The 17,698-nt window shown below is 41.9% G+C and overlaps 3 protein-coding genes across 4 annotated transcripts in view; all 3 read right to left on the reverse strand.

Moving 5' to 3' along the window:
- LOC100523717 (olfactory receptor 4S1) overlaps nucleotides 1–17,698 on the reverse strand; it is an 86,433-nt gene that overhangs the window by 33,096 nt on the left and 35,639 nt on the right. The window lies entirely within an intron of this gene.
- The window catches only part of LOC100523167 (olfactory receptor 4X1-like), a 72,562-nt gene that overhangs the window by 19,225 nt on the left and 35,639 nt on the right, over nucleotides 1–17,698 (reverse strand). The gene's annotated exons all lie outside the window — the stretch shown is intronic.
- Nucleotides 3,446–9,626, reverse strand: LOC146405254 (olfactory receptor 4B1-like). Its single transcript, XM_085015232.1, has one exon. It carries the CDS (start codon nucleotides 8,702–8,704, stop codon nucleotides 7,775–7,777), a length of 930 nt encoding a protein of 309 aa, XP_084871358.1. The 5' UTR covers nucleotides 8,705–9,626; the 3' UTR covers nucleotides 3,446–7,774.

A 17,698-nucleotide genomic window follows, 5' to 3' on the forward strand; every position in this document is an offset into this window, starting at 1 on the left:
CACAGCCTTAGGCTTGGGAATGCTGAGACCAAGCCACTGGATCTGCTCCGCCTGACTTAGAACAGGAACACAGTAGACTTGCCGCCCACGTGTTCCGCAGAGAAATAAGAATTCTGGCAGCTCAGCCTTGCATTCACTCTGCTGGAGAGACACCAGGGGGAAGGCATGACGATCACGTGAGAACGAGTGAGTCCCCAGAGAGCCAGGCTCCCCTTCCTCATCAGGCACATGGCCTCCTGGGAAGCAGGACCTGGACACTCTCAGACTTCTTGGTAGGAAACGTGACTTCAGAAAAGAATAGGAAGTCAGTCAGACAGTGAGACACCAACGTCATATGCTATCATTTATATGTGCAATCAAAAAAGGAAGGGACACAATGAACGTCTTTACAGAACAGATACTGACTCCCAGACTTTGAAAAACTCATGATTTCTAAAGGAGACAGGGTGGAGGGCGGGGGGATGGGCTGGGGGTTGGGGATGGAAATGCTAGAAAACTGGGTTATGATCATCATTGTACAACTAAAATTTAATAAAATTCATTGAGTTTAAAAGCATTCAGAGGACATACTCTTAACCAGGAGTTAGCACATGTTTGCCTTAAAGAACCAGATAGTAAGTATTTTGAATTTTACAGGAAAAAAATATCTATCCAGCTGTCCTCTGTCAACTTGGGATACTCACAGAGCACAAGAGGCATCGAATTTCAAGAAAGAGATTTGTTGGAGTTCCCGTCGTGGAGCAGTGGTTAACGAATCCGACTAGGAACCATGAGGTTGCGGGTTCGGTCCCTGCCCTTGCTCAGTGGGTTAACGATCCGGCGTTGCCGTGAGCTCTGGTGTAGGTTGCAGACACGGCTCGGATCCCATGTTGCTGTGGCTCTGGCGAAGGCCGGTGGCTACAGCTCCGATTCGACCCCTATCCTGGGAACCTCCATATACTGCGGGAGCAGCCCAAGAAATAGCAACAACAACAAAATAAAATAAAAAAATAAAGAGATTTGTTAACTTGTAAATTATGGTGACTAAATTTGCTATTTTACAAGAAAAAAAAAAAGAAAGGAATAGGAAATGTTAAATTAATTTCACCCAGTGTTCACAGGGCCCTTAGGCTATGGGGCTCTGTGCTGTTCAGGGTTCAATTAGACACAGCTCTTGCTTATTGTGAAATCAATCATGTGGCTTACATGAAATGACATCATCTGAAGGATGGATCCAAGCAACATGGGCTGTATGTGTCAGACAACTAGAATGGTACTTTTCCTGGGCTTTGGTACGGATGAGGGTACAGGTACTCCCTGCTTTTCCAAAGATGACTTTACACCATCTCGATTGTACATGAGCACCTGTTCTGCTGACCACAAGTCCAAAGAGCATGTTTGCCTTCATGGGAAAAGGTAAAAAGCAAAACCAGCAGTGTTTGTTTGGCAGTGAGTGTTACAGAGGGATCAGCACCCCACGCAGCTGCCATTGTCAAGCTGGTCGGCATCAAGCTGTCACAGCTTTCAACTCTGTCTCCAAGGACGACACTTTTTCTCAATTTATTTTGGGCATCTCTTAGCAAGATGTGTCCTAAGGTAACTGCCTCTTCACTTTATGTCATTTCAGTTTACAAAAGGTCATACAGGAACACTCTAATTTTGGATGGCATGAGAAACCTGTACAGATCGGTGGTTCTCAACCAGGGAAGTTTGCCCCCTAGAGGACATCTGCCAATATCTCTAGACACATTTTTATTGTAGTTGGCTTGCAATGGTGTGTTAGTGTCTGAGGTAGAGCAAAGTGATTCGGTTATACATATATACATACATTCTTTGTTCTATTCGTTTCCATTATGATTTAGCACAATATTGAACATAGTTCCCTGTGCTATACAGTAGGACTTTGCTGTTTATCCGTTCTGTGTATTTAAGAGTTTGCATCTGCTAACCCTAAACTCCCAATCCATCATCCCTCCTCCACCCCCCTCTCCCTTGGCAATCACAAGTCTGGTCTCCATGGCTGCCAATTAATTTGTTTAATGGCATCTAATGTAATTTTCTACCTAATCAAACAGTAAAAACAAAACCTTAGAGAAAAAAACTTAGAAAATGAAAAATCTAATTAGGAAAAGTGGTTTTTGTGTTAGGTAATGGTTTTCCCATTCTTTATATTTTTCATTTTTTTAAGTTTTCTTGAAGTACAGTTGATTTATAACATTGTGTTAGGTTTTTATTTTTTTATTAAAGTACAGTTGATTTACAATGTTTCTTCAATTTCTGTCGTACAGCAGTGATCCAGTTATACACAGTTCCCTGTGCTGAACAGTAGAACACCACTCTCCATCCAATCCAAATGGAACAGTTGGCATCCACCAACCCCAAACTCCCCATCAGTCCCACTCCCTGCCCCCTTACCCCTGGCAACCACAAGTCTGTGTTGTGTTAACTTCTGCTGTACAACAAAGTGATTCCGTTATGCATATGCAGATATCCATTCTCGTTCAGATTCTTTTCCCATATGGGTTATCACAGAATACTGAGTAGAGTACCCTGTGCTATACAGCAGCTTCCCATTGACCATCCATTCCACATACCTTACTGTGCATGTGCCAATCCCAAACTCCCAATCCATCCCTCCCCCTGCCACCTTTCCCCTTTGGTAACCATAATTTTGTTTTCAAAATCTGTAAGTTTGTTTCCATTTTGCAAATAACTTCATTTGTATCATTGTTTTAGATTCCAGATATAAGTGATCCATGAAGTTTGTCTGACTTACTTCACTTAGTGTGATAATCTGTAGGTCCATCCATGTTGCAGAAAAGGACGCAACCTCATTCTTTTTTAATAGCTGACCAGTATTCCATGGCATATATGTTCTACACCTTTATCTACTCATCTGGCAATGCACATTTAGGTTGTTTCCAGGTCTTGGCTATTGTGAATAGTACTGCTATGAACATAAGGATGCATACATCTTTTTGAATTATAGCTTTGTCTGAGTATATGCCCAGGGGTGGGACTGTAGGGTCACACGGCAACTCCAGCTTTAAGTTTTTGAGGAACCTCTATTCTGTTTTCTGTTTTCCTGCACCAATTTACAGGCCCATCAACAGCATAGGAGGGTTTTCTATACATCCTTTTCTCTTCTCTACATCCTCTCCAGCATTTGTTATTTGTGGACTGTTTCAGGATGGCCATTCTGACGGGTATGAGGTGGTACTCATCATAGTTTTGATTCGCATTCCTCCAATAATCACTGATGTTGAGCATCTTCTCATGTGCCTATCAGCCATCTGTATGTCTTCTTTGGAGAAATGTCTATTTAGATCTTCTGTCCATTTTCCAACTGAATTGTTTGTTCTTTTGTTGTTGAGTTATATGAGCTGTTTGTATATTGTGGGGATAAAGCCCTTGTCAGCTGCATTACTTACAGAGAGTTTCTCCCAGTCTGTAGGTTGTCTTTTTGTTTTGTTTATGGTTTCCTTTGTTGTGCAAAAGTCTGTAAGTTTGATTAGGTCTCATTTGCTTATTTTTGCTTCTATTTCTATTGCCTTAGGAGACTGACCTAAGGGAAAAAACTTTGGTACAATTTATGTCGGAGAATGTTTTCCCCACGTTTTCTTCTAGGAGTTTTATGGTGTCATGTTTAAGTCTCTGTAGACATTTTTCAGTGCCACAATCTTGGTGGAGAGGTGGTACCACTGGCATCAAGGGCATAGAGGTCAGGGGTTCTAGGACACATCCTACAATTTATAGGACAGCCCCCCACAGCAAAGCATTATCTGACCCAAAATGTCAACGGTGGCTGTTGTTGAGATACCCTGGTAGAGACATAAAGATTTCTCCCAAATTGAGAATTATTGAAACTAGGTGTCTAGTTCATGTGAATTTATTACCATGCTGTGATAACATCTGTACCTGTTTTAATTTTTCTGTAATAAAAGATGTTTTAAATACCACAAAAGCACTCACATCCCAGGGCCTCAATCCTTTACCATCTGGCAGGAAATAAAAGCAGGATGTCCAGTTAGGAAAACAGTCATATAAATGAACTGCTGCTTGCACTTAGCCCAAACTTCCATGCCAACTCAGGAACAATTACAGACTTTTAGTCACTTACTCGGGGCTGCACAATCACACTAAGAGGTCGAGCTCGATTTCAGTCAATCACTCTGGCATCAAAGTCACATCCCTTGGCAACCTCGTCATGCCCACAAACACCACCCTCCAAGATACTGCTTACACCCAAACTCCTTGTGGTGACATTCATTCCTTAGTGATATAACTCTGACATTGATGAAGCAACAATGTGCCCAGCCTAGAGAACACATAATATCTGGTCTAATCTTTTCTTATAACCGCAACCCCCTTTTCATGACTCACTAGTCCAGCCTCCTTTGCCTCTAGGCATAGACAGATGACCTAGTTCTGGTCAATACAGTTAAGAATTCCCAAAATCAGAGCCCTTCCCTTTCTTCATGTGAGCATATAATACCTAGAGTAGAGGTAGACATCTTGGAACTATGAGGGGACAGACAAAATCATTGAAGGGGCACCAACCAAATGCTCAGGCATCACAGAAATAACAAAGCAACACGGGAACCAGTGACCTCCAAGCTTCTTGCTGAGTAAGCAATAAACAGTATTATGGCTTAAGCCAGGGGCTGGCAAAACTCTCTAAAGGTTACATAGTAAATATTGTAGGCTTTACAGACCATACTGGTCTCTGTCACATCTAACTCAACCATGCCACTCTGACACAAAAACTGCCACAGGTAAAAAGTGAAATAATAAGCATGACTATAGTCCAATGAAAACTTATTTATGGGCACTGAAGTTTGAATTACAAATAATTTTCATGTATTACAACATACGACTCTACTTCTTTTCAGCCATTTAAAAATGTGAAAATCATTCTTAGCTCATAGGTCATACAAAAGCAGGCAATGGGTTGGACGTGGATGAAGCCACACTTCAGAGCCCAGACAACAACTGTCTAGAAAGGGAAGAGTCTTGTAAAGTTATGCAGTTTAAGATATTAATGGCTAACAGTAGTTTTACTGTATATCACCTCCCAGAGACATCTCCCTTCTACCAATGCCCTACTCCCATGAACTAAGGCTCCTACTACAGAATTTCAGATATTATAATCCTATTAAAGGGACCAGGGCACCAATGAAGTAGAAAAGCCTTCCTGGGATTCCTGCAAGGTTACACTGATAGGGAGGGACAAAGCAAAATGTAATCTTCTGTCTCCAAGTCCCATGATCCTTCCACAAACCACAGCATGCAGACACCGAGAGAGAAAGGGAATGAATCCCACATTGTACAGGTAGAAGATGACAGGGTGAGAATTTGAGCTCAGGTGTTCCTCCTTGAAGTCTGTGCACTTTGCACTATGGACTACCAAAGAAGAGAAGGAATTTTCAGCATTTCCCAAAATAGGGACAGCTAGGAAAGGGCTGTGACTGAGATTATCTAAAATACCATGGCACGATTTCCCAAGGTGGCTCAGCGGTACCCAACCCAACTAGTATCCATGAGCATGCAGGTTCCATCTCTGGCCTTGCTCAGTCGGTTAAGGATCCGGTGCTGCCATGAGCTATGGTGTAGCTCACAAACGTGGTTGTGGCTGTGGCACAGGCTGGCAGCTACAGCTCTGATTCAACCCCTAGCTTGGGAACTTCCATATGCCACACATGCAGCCCTAGAAAAAATCAATCAATAAATAAATACAATACAATATAGCATTACCTGCTCCTATCTCACATGGAACACGGTGGTGTAAGAGACACCAAAAGTACACTGGATGGGAATATAATCTCAGATTCTCCATACAGGATGTTAACAAAGTGGTATTTCTATATTAATCTCATGCAAAGGGTGACTTTAAATGGTATTTCTCCTGTCACCACTGCTCAGGCTTATTAATGAGTCTGATTCTCCAATGGTGGCGTATTTATTAACATTAAGATAATTACTGTGACACAGAAAACAGACTCATGGTTGCCAAAGGGTGGGGGGCAAAGAGAGTGGAATGGACTGGGAGTTTGCACTTAGCGCAAACTATTAACTATTATATTTAGAATGGATAAGCAATGAGGTCCTACTATATAGCACAGGGAACTATATCCAGTCTCTTGGGATAGACAGACCATGATGGAAGATAACATAAGAAAGGGAATGTAGGAGTTCCAATTGTGGCTCAGTGGGAATGAACCTGACTGGTATCCATGAGGACGTGAGTTGGATCCTTGGCCCCACTCAGTGGCTTAAGGATCCGGCTTTGCCTTGAGCTGCAATGTAAGTTCCAGACATGGTTCAGATCTGGCATTGCTGTGGCTGTGGCTCTAAGCTGGCAGTTGCAGCTCCGATTTGACCTGACCCCTAGCCTGGGGTCCATATACAATGGGTGAGGCCCTAAAAGTCAAAAAAGAAAGAAAGGTAATGCATATATACATATGTGACTGGTTCATTTTGCTGTATGGCAGAAATTGGCACAAAATTATACATCACCGATAATTTAATAGAAATAAAATTAAAAAATAAAAAGATATATGCACCTCAATGGGAGGTGTTGATGTGACTGAAAAGTTAATATAAATAAAGAACAGCTCAAAATCAAAAAACAAAAAAACAATAAAAGATGGTTATGCGGATTTTTTGTTAATTGGAGTGATTCTACAAGGCAATGTGAAAGAAATCATCATTTCTATTCAAAGAAAACAATTGGAAAAGTGCAATCTAGGAACTGAAGCCTAGGATTGGATGCTGAGATCACAGGACATTCTTCATGCTTCACATCACTGTGTATGGACTTTGAGACCAGAGGTTCCATATGATGAGTATCTTCTGTATTCCATTAATTTATTTAATTTGGTATCCATGTCTCCAGCTACTATTGGCTGAGAACATAGTGTGTGCATAAAACCATGCTAGACACTGAGGCAGAGCCGAAAGGTAAACAGTCCTCTGCCCTCAAGTAGGCACCAAGGTATACACATCCGGAAACAGCAATAGTACAAAACGGAAAGGCGTACATACCTTACAAAGCAGTCCCTATACGCACAGGACAGACAATTTTCAGAAGCGAGTCTTTCCAACCCAAGGAAACTGGTCAAGGTGTTATGAAGAGAAGCCTACCTGGAAGCATTTTTCATGAGGGTCGGCTTCAACAGACTGAGTGAGTCAAGGCTTAAACAGAACAGGGGCCAGGGTCCTTTGGAATTTCCAGCAAGTTTGGGGCCCTGTAGGCTGATAAAGGGATGCCTTTATTCCATCACTGAGGGTGGCCAGTCAAGCTTGCTTGAATTCCCAGGAACACACCAGTTACCCCTTTACAAAGAAGTTTCTTCATCCATTCAGTAAATTCATTAGTGGAACCTAAATCATCATTTATAAAATAGGCTTTATAGACATTAAAGAGCCACAAGTATCTCGAGTACCTACATAATTATATATTTTATTGCTTTTAGTGACAGTGAGGATATACGAAGAGAAAGTTGAGACACAAGGTAACAATCAGATAGGAAATCATTTACAAGCATGAATTCTGTGGGGAAACCTGGCTTTAATGATGGCAACATGGAAGCACTAGGGAAGGCTGGTATTTCCTAGTGGTGCCTAAAGCAAAAGAAAAATTAAATACTCATCATCCCAGCACAGTGTTAAAAAAAAACAAAAAAAACCACTGCAAAAAAACATGAAAAGGTTAACACTCTTCTCTGGATGTTCACTAAAATCAGAATGTATATTTGGTCCCTCTAGGCATACTAATTTCTTCATATTTTCATTTTTATTCCACCCCCGAGTTCACTTTCCTGCCCCACAACCTCCTCATGGCGATTTTCACCTCTGCATTTCTGAGGGTGTAGATGATGGGGTTCAGCATGGGGGTGACCACTGTGTAAAACACGGCCACCAGTTTGTCCTCGGTGAAGGTGGAGGAGGGTCTCATGTAGAGGAAGATGGCAGGTCCAAAGAACAACACGACCACCGTGATGTGAGAGGCACAGGTGGAGAGGGCTTTGCGCCTTCCCTCTGCAGAATGGTTCCTCAAGTTGACCAGGATGACAATATAGGAGGACACCAAGATGAGAAAGGAGAAGATAGAGATTAATCCACTGTTGGCCAACACAACAAGCCCCTCCACAGAGGTGTCAGTGCAGGCGAGCTTGAATAAGGGGTGGAGGTCACAGAAGTAGTGGTCAATCACATTGGGACCACAGAAGGGCAATCGGACTGTGACAATAATCTGAACCATGGAGTGAAAAAAGCCCCCCAGCCAGGAACCAGCCACCAGACGGTGACACACAGCCTGGCTCATGATGACTGTGTAGTGAAGGGGTTTGCAGATGGCCACATAGCGGTCGTAGGCCATTACTGTGAGCAAGAAGATCTCAGTAACGCCAAAGAAGTGGAAGAAGAATATCTGAGCCACACAGCCCTCCAGGGAGATGGTCTTAACCTTGGAAAGCAAGTCTGCGATGAACTTGGGGGCAACAGTAGAGGAGTAGCTGATCTCCACCAGGGACAGGTAACTCAGGAAGAAGTACATGGGGGAATGCAGACTCTGACTGACTTTGACCGTCAGAACAATGAGGCCATTGCCCACCACCGTGGCCAGGTACACAGGAAGAAACACTGCAAAGCACACCCTCTGCACCTCTGGATCCTCAAAAAGACCAGTGATAATCAACTCAGTCACATTATTTGTAGGCGCCATGGGAGTGATTCACATGTACTGGACAGGAGGTAATCAGAGGCCTGCAAGAACATAAACACTGATTGTATCCAATTCACCCCATTTACAGCAAGTTAGACAGTAAACCAGTTTACAATAGAAATTTATCAAAAATTCATTCATTTAGCCAATCCATAATCATTCAGCTTTAAATATGACCACAGGGAGTTTCTGCCACGGCTCAATTGTAACGAATCTGACTAGTATCCATGAGGATGCGGTTTCAATCCCTGGCCTCGCTCAGTGGGTTAAGGATCTGGCATTGCCACGTGCTGTGGTGTAGTTGCAGACACGCTGGGTTCTGGTGTTGCTGTGGCTGTGGTGTAGGCCAGAAGCTACACCTCCGATTAGACCCCTAGCCTGGGAACCTCCATATGCTGTGTGTGCAGCCTTAAAAAGACCTTTAATTAATTAACACGACCATGCTAACAACAGTTTGTATATTAAAAAATTAAGGTTCAGAGAAATGGTTATTTACCCAGGAACACACAGAAAGTAGAAAATTCTGAGACTCACAACCAGACTTTCTAACTTCAGTCGGGGTTCTTTCTGACCTACCACAAGCTAGTCTAATTTTAGAGAGCCATTCAAGTTCAGAGCCTCTATCTTTATTATCATCATAACATTTTTCATGCTTTCTCTTCTCGGGGACTTCCCAGAACACGCTTCTCCTGAACTCCTCCTTTTCTTCATCTCTGCCTCAGGGAGTCATCTTCCCAGGGATACTGCTCCCCTTTCCAAGAGGTGCTCTGTCCTGTCCTCTTCACTCCATTCTGCCAGCCCTCAGCCTACTCAGGTCAGATCGCTTCACACGTCTTACAGCTTCAATAATGATGTTCAGCAATCCCACTCCTGGGCATCTATCCAGAGAAAACCATGATTCACAAAGACACATGTACTCCGATGTTCATTACAGCACTCTTTTCAATAGCCAAGGCATGGAAACAACCTAAATACCCATCGACAGAGGAGTGGATCAAGAAGATGTGGTACATATACACAATGGAATATTACTCAGCCATTAAAAGGAATGAAATACCGTCATTTTTTAGCAACATGGATGAACCTGGGAATTATCATGCTAAGTGAAGTCAGTCAGTCAATGAGATACCAACATCAGATGCTTTCACTGACATCTGGAATCTGAAAAAAGGACAGAATGAACTTTGCAGAACAGATACTGACTCACAGACTCTGAAAAACTTATGGTCTCCAAAGGAGACACTTTGGGGGGTGGAGAGATGTGCTGGGGTTGTGGGATGGAAATCCTATAAAATTGGATTGTGATGATCATTGTACAACTACAAATGTAATAAATTCATTGAGTAATAAAAAAATTAAAAATAAAAACGATGTTCATACAACAAATGCTTGAACACTCTGGAGAGAATCAACTTACTAGTTTGCCTCCATCATTTCACTGTCACTGTCACAACTCTTGCCCCACTGCTCACACTCTGGGCAGCTCTGAACTCACAGAGGTTGTCCTCTGAGAGCACTGTTAGGGCTGACCAGCCTGCTTCTCCCTATTCCAGGTTGGGAGTCGGAAGCAAAGTGTCTGGTAACGAGAGTGAGGATTTTCTGTGAGTTACTCCCCTGAGCACATCCTCCACATCAACAGATCCCCAGACTAAACAGAAGAAACGCAGATCACAGCACCACCTCAAGCTAACAATGCCACGGGATTCAGAACAATACTCTCTAGATTAAGGTGACCTATTAGGCATTTTGTCACCATGTTTGATCCATGAGAAATAAGGAAGAAATGGTGTGAACACCTTAATTCTCTTTTATAAATTCACCCATTGTTTTTCCCCATATCCCTGATTTCATGCTGAAATTTTCAAGAAATACACTTTTGGAAAAGTCAAAATGCACCTAAGCAACAAGGACCTGAGTCAACAGAGGAAACAAAAGCCAGTATGTAGACAGATGGAAACAAAGCAGCACGTGTCAGAATTCCTTAAGCCAGGGCTTGCGGTGAAGGTTGAAATTTCCTAAGAGAACAAATTACAGGTGTTCTCACAAGAAAAATTTTTTAAAAAGGCAACTGTCTTAGAAGATAAATACGTTAGTTGGCTTAACTGTTAGTAATCATTTCATTATGTACATGACTATCAAAACATCAAGTTGAAAGTATTAAATATATATACAACTTTCATTAGAGAAAAATGTTAAGGTTAAATAAAGACACCAAACCTGAAAAAAAATGAGAAACTAGTATTCTAGAGCAAGAAAAATAGAGGAAAAGACTATAGCATCTCAGAGATGCAGCAAGTATCCTCGATCCCTGACCTTTCCATCCCTGATTCAGTCCCTGTATACTTGAGTGCCAGAGGATGCCCCTTATTCCTCAAATAAGTTCTCCTCTTTGCTAAAGCTGGTGTAATAGGTTTCTGTTTCTTACAAGCTCAAGCTCCTAAGATAGAAACCTAGGAAAAAAAGAGAAGGAAGGAAGCAAAGGAAAGAAAAGAAAGAAAGAAGGAAAGAAGACCACTAGCACAGTAAGAAAGTTCAAAATAACAATTACTAGAAAACAGAACTGAAAATATGCCCTTTACAATAGCCAAGAAAAGTTTTTTAAACATAATATAGTTATGTAGCAAAAACCATGAAACTACTACAAGACCACAAGAAAATACATATGTATAAAAGGGAAAATCAATCTATCCCCACAAAATTCCCACAAATTACATTTAAATAAGAAAATTTAACATCGTAACTTCAACTATCCCTAAATTTGTCTACAAATGTATGCAACTTCAACCAAAATCCAGTGAAATTTTTCTTTGTAGTTTATATAATTACTCTAAACTTCATCTGCACGGGGTATAAAAGGGATCAGCCATTTATGGAAACAAAAATAAATTGCCTACCCAAGAGCTAAAGTCTTCAGGAAAGCACATGCAGTATAGAAGCGACACTGATACACGTGACCAAACACAAGCCATTTTGCTACGTGCACCTTAGTGCAGTGCACTTTCCAAAAAAAGCCATGTCGTGGGCACTAGGAAGAGAATCATTAAGACTATCTGGGACCATCTCAGCAAATCGAGTAGCTGAATGGTGAGAAGGTAAGATTGTGAAATGCCCCCCAGAATCTCCTTTGACCCTATCCTCAATCACAAACCCAAGGAAAAGAGTTGGACAGGTTGAAGCTGATAAGACTAAACTTCAGAGTAACCAGACTCCTAAAGGCAGGCATGACCTAGAAGACACTTGGATGATGCTGCTGTCAGCCTCCAAGATGCCCAGGTTCCCAGCCTTGTTGTTGTATTTGATTTATGCCTCCCTTTCACTCCCATAACCAGTCATCACCACATCCCACTAACTGTCCCTTTAAAACATCTCTCCCTATGTGCACGTTCTCTCCAGTCTTGCTGCTACCACCCTCTCACATGCTGTCAGCTGATGCCTAATTTCCGAGGCCTCTTAGTCCCCACAACTTCCCACCCCATCCATCCCGCACACTGCAGCCAGAAAAGGTTTCCTGGCCCATCTTTCTTTAGATCCTTCTCTGCTTGGGATTACCCAGGGAAACCCTGAACCCCTCTGACCTATTTTTAAAGACTTTCACAGATGGAGCCGCCTCAACTCTCACCCTCTTACCTACTAAACTTCAACTCAGGGTCCTCTCCCCATTCCACAAGCCCACTCTGCTCATTCTCTCCCCAGAGCCTCTCTTCACCAGAAATGCCTCTCCTTATCCCTTCCCACCCTACATACCTACCAATTCCAGTCCTGTTCACGGAAGGAAGCTTGCCTTTAAGACTCCAGACATATGTATATTCTCATCTCTGAGCTCTGAAAATCCTTTGGTGGTTATTCTTACATGTAAATCTGATCATGTTACTTCCCTGCCTAAACGTTAGCAGCCTCTCTCCATTGCCCACAGAATAAATCATAATATTCTTAGGATGGATTCCAGGTCCTTCTTGAACTGGCTATTGCCTATTTTTGCAACCTTATTGTCATCCCCCAAATGAACATTATACAGCTATTTCCTAATCCCAAATGTCCTTTCTCCCTTCTCTGTGCTAAGTGCTCCCTTCTTTCTAGAATACATGAATAATCCCACTACTATAGGAATAATATCTTTCTTCGTGTTCTTGCAGTAGTTTGCCATACTTCTTTTTTAGCAATTAAAGATTCTTTATAATTATGTACTGTTTCTACTACTCTACCAAGGAATACACTATCCTAGTATTCAAAATGCTTTTTAATCGTTTTCTTGAATTTTTATCACTAATTGCATTTTGGTTAATAATAGCAAGTATTTCCATGATACAAGACATCATACAGATTTTTTTTTGAGTTGTAGTTAACATATAATATTACATTAGTTTCTGGTATATAACATAGTGATGCAGTATTTTTATGCATTGTAAAATGATCACTGATCACCACAATAAGACTGGTTACAGTCAGTCACTGTACAAAGATGTTCCAATATTATTGGTTATTTTCCTTATCTATACATTACATGCTTTTTTGCCTTATTTATTTTTTAGTTACCCAAATGAATTTATCACATCTGTAGTTGTATAATGATCATAATCCAATTTCACAGGATTTCCATCCCATGACCCAAGCACATCCCCCCACCCCGCTACATTACATGCTTCTGACTTGGCTTTATTTTTACTTTATTTACTTCTTTACTTTACTTTATAGCTGGAAGTTTGTACCTCACAATCCCCATTCATCTATTGCATCCATCCCCACACACCCTTCCCTGCTGACAACCACCAGGTTTTTCTCTGTGTCTATGGTGTTTCTGTTTGGTTTTGTTTGTTCTATATCCATTAAGTCAATTCCCAGAACAAACCTGTGACCTGGGTATCATTATTATTATCACCCCTTTTCTACAAATGAGGAAAAAACAAACCACAATATAGTGAATTAACTGGCCTAAGGTTACACAGCAGTGGAGCCAGGATTTCAACCCCAGCGGTTTTACCACAGATCCTACGCTCTTTAACCACTACCTGGTACAATTTCTAGGTACCTAACACAGAAGTGAAGAGTTCAAATTAAATATTCCCCTCTGTAAGAAGTCCAAGGTATATGTTTCCACCAACACATACAAATATTTCTTGTACGAGTATGAACTCAGTCTTTTTGGATTCACTAGAGAAATGAAGGAAAATATTCTAGGGCCAATCTCAGAGATCCCTCAGAGATAAGAACCACGAAGGGTTCCATTCTTCCAGGCTTCAGCCCTAAGAGAAGGAATACACTGATAGCCATTCTGCTTGAAAACGTTTCCTTTCCTGTCATCTCACCTTTCAGTGTTTATTCCTCTTTCTGCTACCTCACTTTGCAGCCATTCCACCATCTCACCCACAGAGTTGGTAAGAAACACCCCCTCTGTCCCCACAATGGTGCCTCACCTAGAAGCATGGGGCGGGGGGGTTGGGGAATGCGACCAGCATAGGAAAGCCTAAATCAGCCTTCGAGCTTTGTGACTCTACCTCCTGTAACTTACTGGACTCTGGACCAAAGCATCATGATAGAAGGGAGACGACGGCCAGAGAAAACCTAACAGAAAGCTTCTTGTGCCAACATGACTGATCTCACATGAAGGAATGGAACCTCCATCCCAGCCATATGCTCTCACTTGGTATCTCACAGAATTCCAAAATCTGTTTAGGACTTTAATTCAAAAAATTTTATGTGTTATATAATTTGCCACAATAAAAATGTATTAATTAAACTGAATGTATTACGCCCCACCAAAAAAAAAAAAAAAAAAAAAAAAAAAGCCTCAAACCCAACCAGCTCATTTAACAAATGAACACTTGTGGCTTTATGAGAGGAACTGACTCTTGATGGCTTTCAGAGCCATCCTATGGCTGCTTAGAGACCCTGCATTTTACTTCCAGCGAGATCACCTACCTTCCAACAATCCGGTGTGGTTAGCTCTGCCTTAGAACAAAGAATGGAATCAGATGGATCTCAAATGCCTTCCAATTCAGCGTGAAGTTAGCCACGCTGCTGGAATAGATTATTACTCAAGGAGACCATCTGATCTGGAGAAACTACAATAGGATGGGGAACTGAATTCTTCCCTGTGAATCCTGGTCCCTGACAAGAAAGGTACCTTGACTAATATCACAACCCAGCTCTGATTTTTCACTGGCGTTTCCCCTGAACAAATTCAGGTCACACTCAGCTAAGCCACTCCGACTGGCACTGAAAAGATTTGGAGACATTTTCATCCAACCTCCTTAATTTATAGATGAGATGAATAAAGGGAGAGGTTAACTGGAGTCCCAAGCCACACACTAGCTATTGGCCAGGTTACCAAGGCAGATCAGTGCTCTTTCAACACTGATGACTGGGTAGTGGTGGCTACCCAGGCATCAGATGGATAGTGATGACTGGCTACTGCAACTCAAGGATCAGACCTGTCCCCAGGGACAAATCGCCAATGTTCCTAGGAGCTTTCAGAAAACAAAGTAGATGCTACCTAAGATGAACCACCAAAAAAAGGGGGGAGGGTGCAATTCAGGAGATCTGGATCTGGGTTGATAATTGGATGTATAATCTCTAGAAAATAAAGAAATGCCACAGAAAGTGGCACACTCAAGAGATTTTAAAATTCTGACTTTCATGGAGAAAACCTTTCCACCCACTGAAATTCCAAGGACTGTAACTAAATGCACAGATCCTTGAATAAGTTAAGACGCTTGAATAAATTAAGCTACACAGTAAAATCAAGGGAACAACTTCCCCATGGAATTTCTTTCCTCTTGGGTGAAACTTCATCAGTGACACCTGGACTTAGGAAAGGTTCAAAATCTTTTCAATTAGCTTAGCGAGATTTCCATAAAGTTTGCACACAATAACGAGAGAGTGAGAGAAGAATGTGAAAGGAAAAACAAAAGGGGAACATTTTTCCAGAATGGACTGCTGAGAATTAAAAGGAAAACTAATAAGAAAGAAAGAGAACTGGACAGGGAGCCAGGACATCTGGACGCGAGCTCTGGTTCAGAAGTTAATTAACGATCTAACTTAAGCCATGTCATTTTACCTCTCTGCCTCTCACTCTCCTGTTTTCACTTCTACATAAAAATGATAGAGCTGAGCTAGACTATCTCCATTGTACCTTCCAATTCTAACACTTCTGTATAAGCCACTTAGACTCCCTGTGTGGCCGCCTCTCCATCAATAATGACAGGGTTAGTAATAATGGAATACAGTCAGAATCTCCTCAGAAAGAGATGTCATCCATCCATCCATCCATCCATTCATCCATCCATTCATTCATACATTCATTCAACAAACAGCAGTGTGTCCTTAACGTGCCAAGCCCTCTTCTAGGTGTTAAAGATTTGGCAGTGGAAAAACAAAGTCCCTAACTCAAGGAAGTTACATCCTTCATGTTCCCACCAAGACAATGGAAGTTGAAAAATAAATAAATAAGCAAATAAAACTTGATATGCAAGTTAGACAGTAATAAGCCCTATGAAGAAAAATAAAACAGGTTCAGGAGAATAGAGGCTGCTGGTAGTTATTATTTTATTACAGTAGTAAGGAAAGGCCAGCTCTTGCCCATATTTCTGTCTGCTATCGTGAGAATAAAGGGGAACTGGGAAATATAAGGAAACCAGCTAGGTTAACACCACAATAATCCAGTCAATAGGGGCTTGATGTCTTTGCCAGGATGGTAGCGTTGAAGGTTTTAGGAAGTGGTCAGGTTCTGTGTTGTGAAGGTAGAGTTAACAAGATTTGCTGATGTTTTGACTGAGTGGATAAAGAGGAAGCGAGAATTCCAGGATACCTCCAAGGTAGACTGGAACAATGAAAATGGAGTGACCATTACTGAGTCTGGAATTCCTGGAGGAAAAAGCATGGGAGCAGGAAAATTCAGAGTATAGATTTGGATGTGTTAAGCAAAGTTGCTTTTCATGACACCAACAGAGATATTGACGTGACAGCTGAATATACGAATCAAAGTTCAGGTTAAAAAAAAAAAAAGTCCAGGTTGAGCTCTAAGTTTGAGTCATAAACCATGAACCCGTTACTTAAAGCCATGAGACTCAATGAGATTTCTAGAGACGAAAACAGGATTAGTTTGAGAACCAAGCCCTATGATATCCTCCAAGAAAATGGAGAAACAAGAACCAGCAAGAGAAATGCAGCATGATTAATGTGATCAGAAGAGAACTAGGAGAGATGCTGGCATGGAAATGAAGTGAGGATATTGTCTCATGGAAGGAACGGCCAGCCAGGTCTAACGCTGCTTCATTCCAGGAAGTCATTCATCGTGAGACAGCAGATCCGCCAGGCACAGTTCATTCCTGAACCCCGGGTTGAGACGCCAAGGGGAAGGGCTAGCTGAGCACAGCGCATGACTTGCTGCCAGTGCCCCTTCCTTCCACTCACCCTGGCACCTCTGTGGGGGCATGTGGCGGTGAGCTTATGACCAAGGAGGGTGAGTTAGAAGAGCTAATTACTGAGAGATGAGATGAAGAGCACTCAACCACAGGAGTTCCCATCGTGGCTCAGCGGAAACAAATCTGACTAGTATCCATGAGGATGAAGGTTCAATCCCCAGCCTCGCTCAGTGGGTTAAGGATCTGACATTGTCAGGAGCTGTGGTGCAGGTCGCAGCCATGCCTTGGATCCTGCGTTGCTGTAGCTGTGGCATAGGCCAGCGGCTACAGCTCCAATTCAACCCCTAGCCTGGGAACCTCCCTATGCCGCAGGTGTGGCCCTAAAAAGACACAATAAATAAATTAAATAAATAAGTAAAAGGACTCAACCGCAGAGGAACCAGGGTGTTGGGGCACAGGAGCAATTTTTCCCGATCCAGAGGAATAACTACAAGTTGGTAGCACAAGTAAACGCTGAAGGTCTGTATACCTCTGATATCCAGTTTAGTAGCCAGCAGACACGTGTATTTAATTTTAAGTGAACTAGAATTGAATAAAATTAACCCGCTTTTCGGTCAGACTAGGCACATTTCAA

The sequence above is a fragment of the Sus scrofa genome, chromosome 2, assembly GCF_054392235.1.
Source record: "Sus scrofa isolate SSC_HxYL_T2T_F1_AM1 chromosome 2, Sscrofa_HxYL_maternal_Yorkshire_Landrace_v2.0, whole genome shotgun sequence".
Classification (NCBI taxonomy): Eukaryota; Metazoa; Chordata; class Mammalia; order Artiodactyla; family Suidae; genus Sus; species Sus scrofa.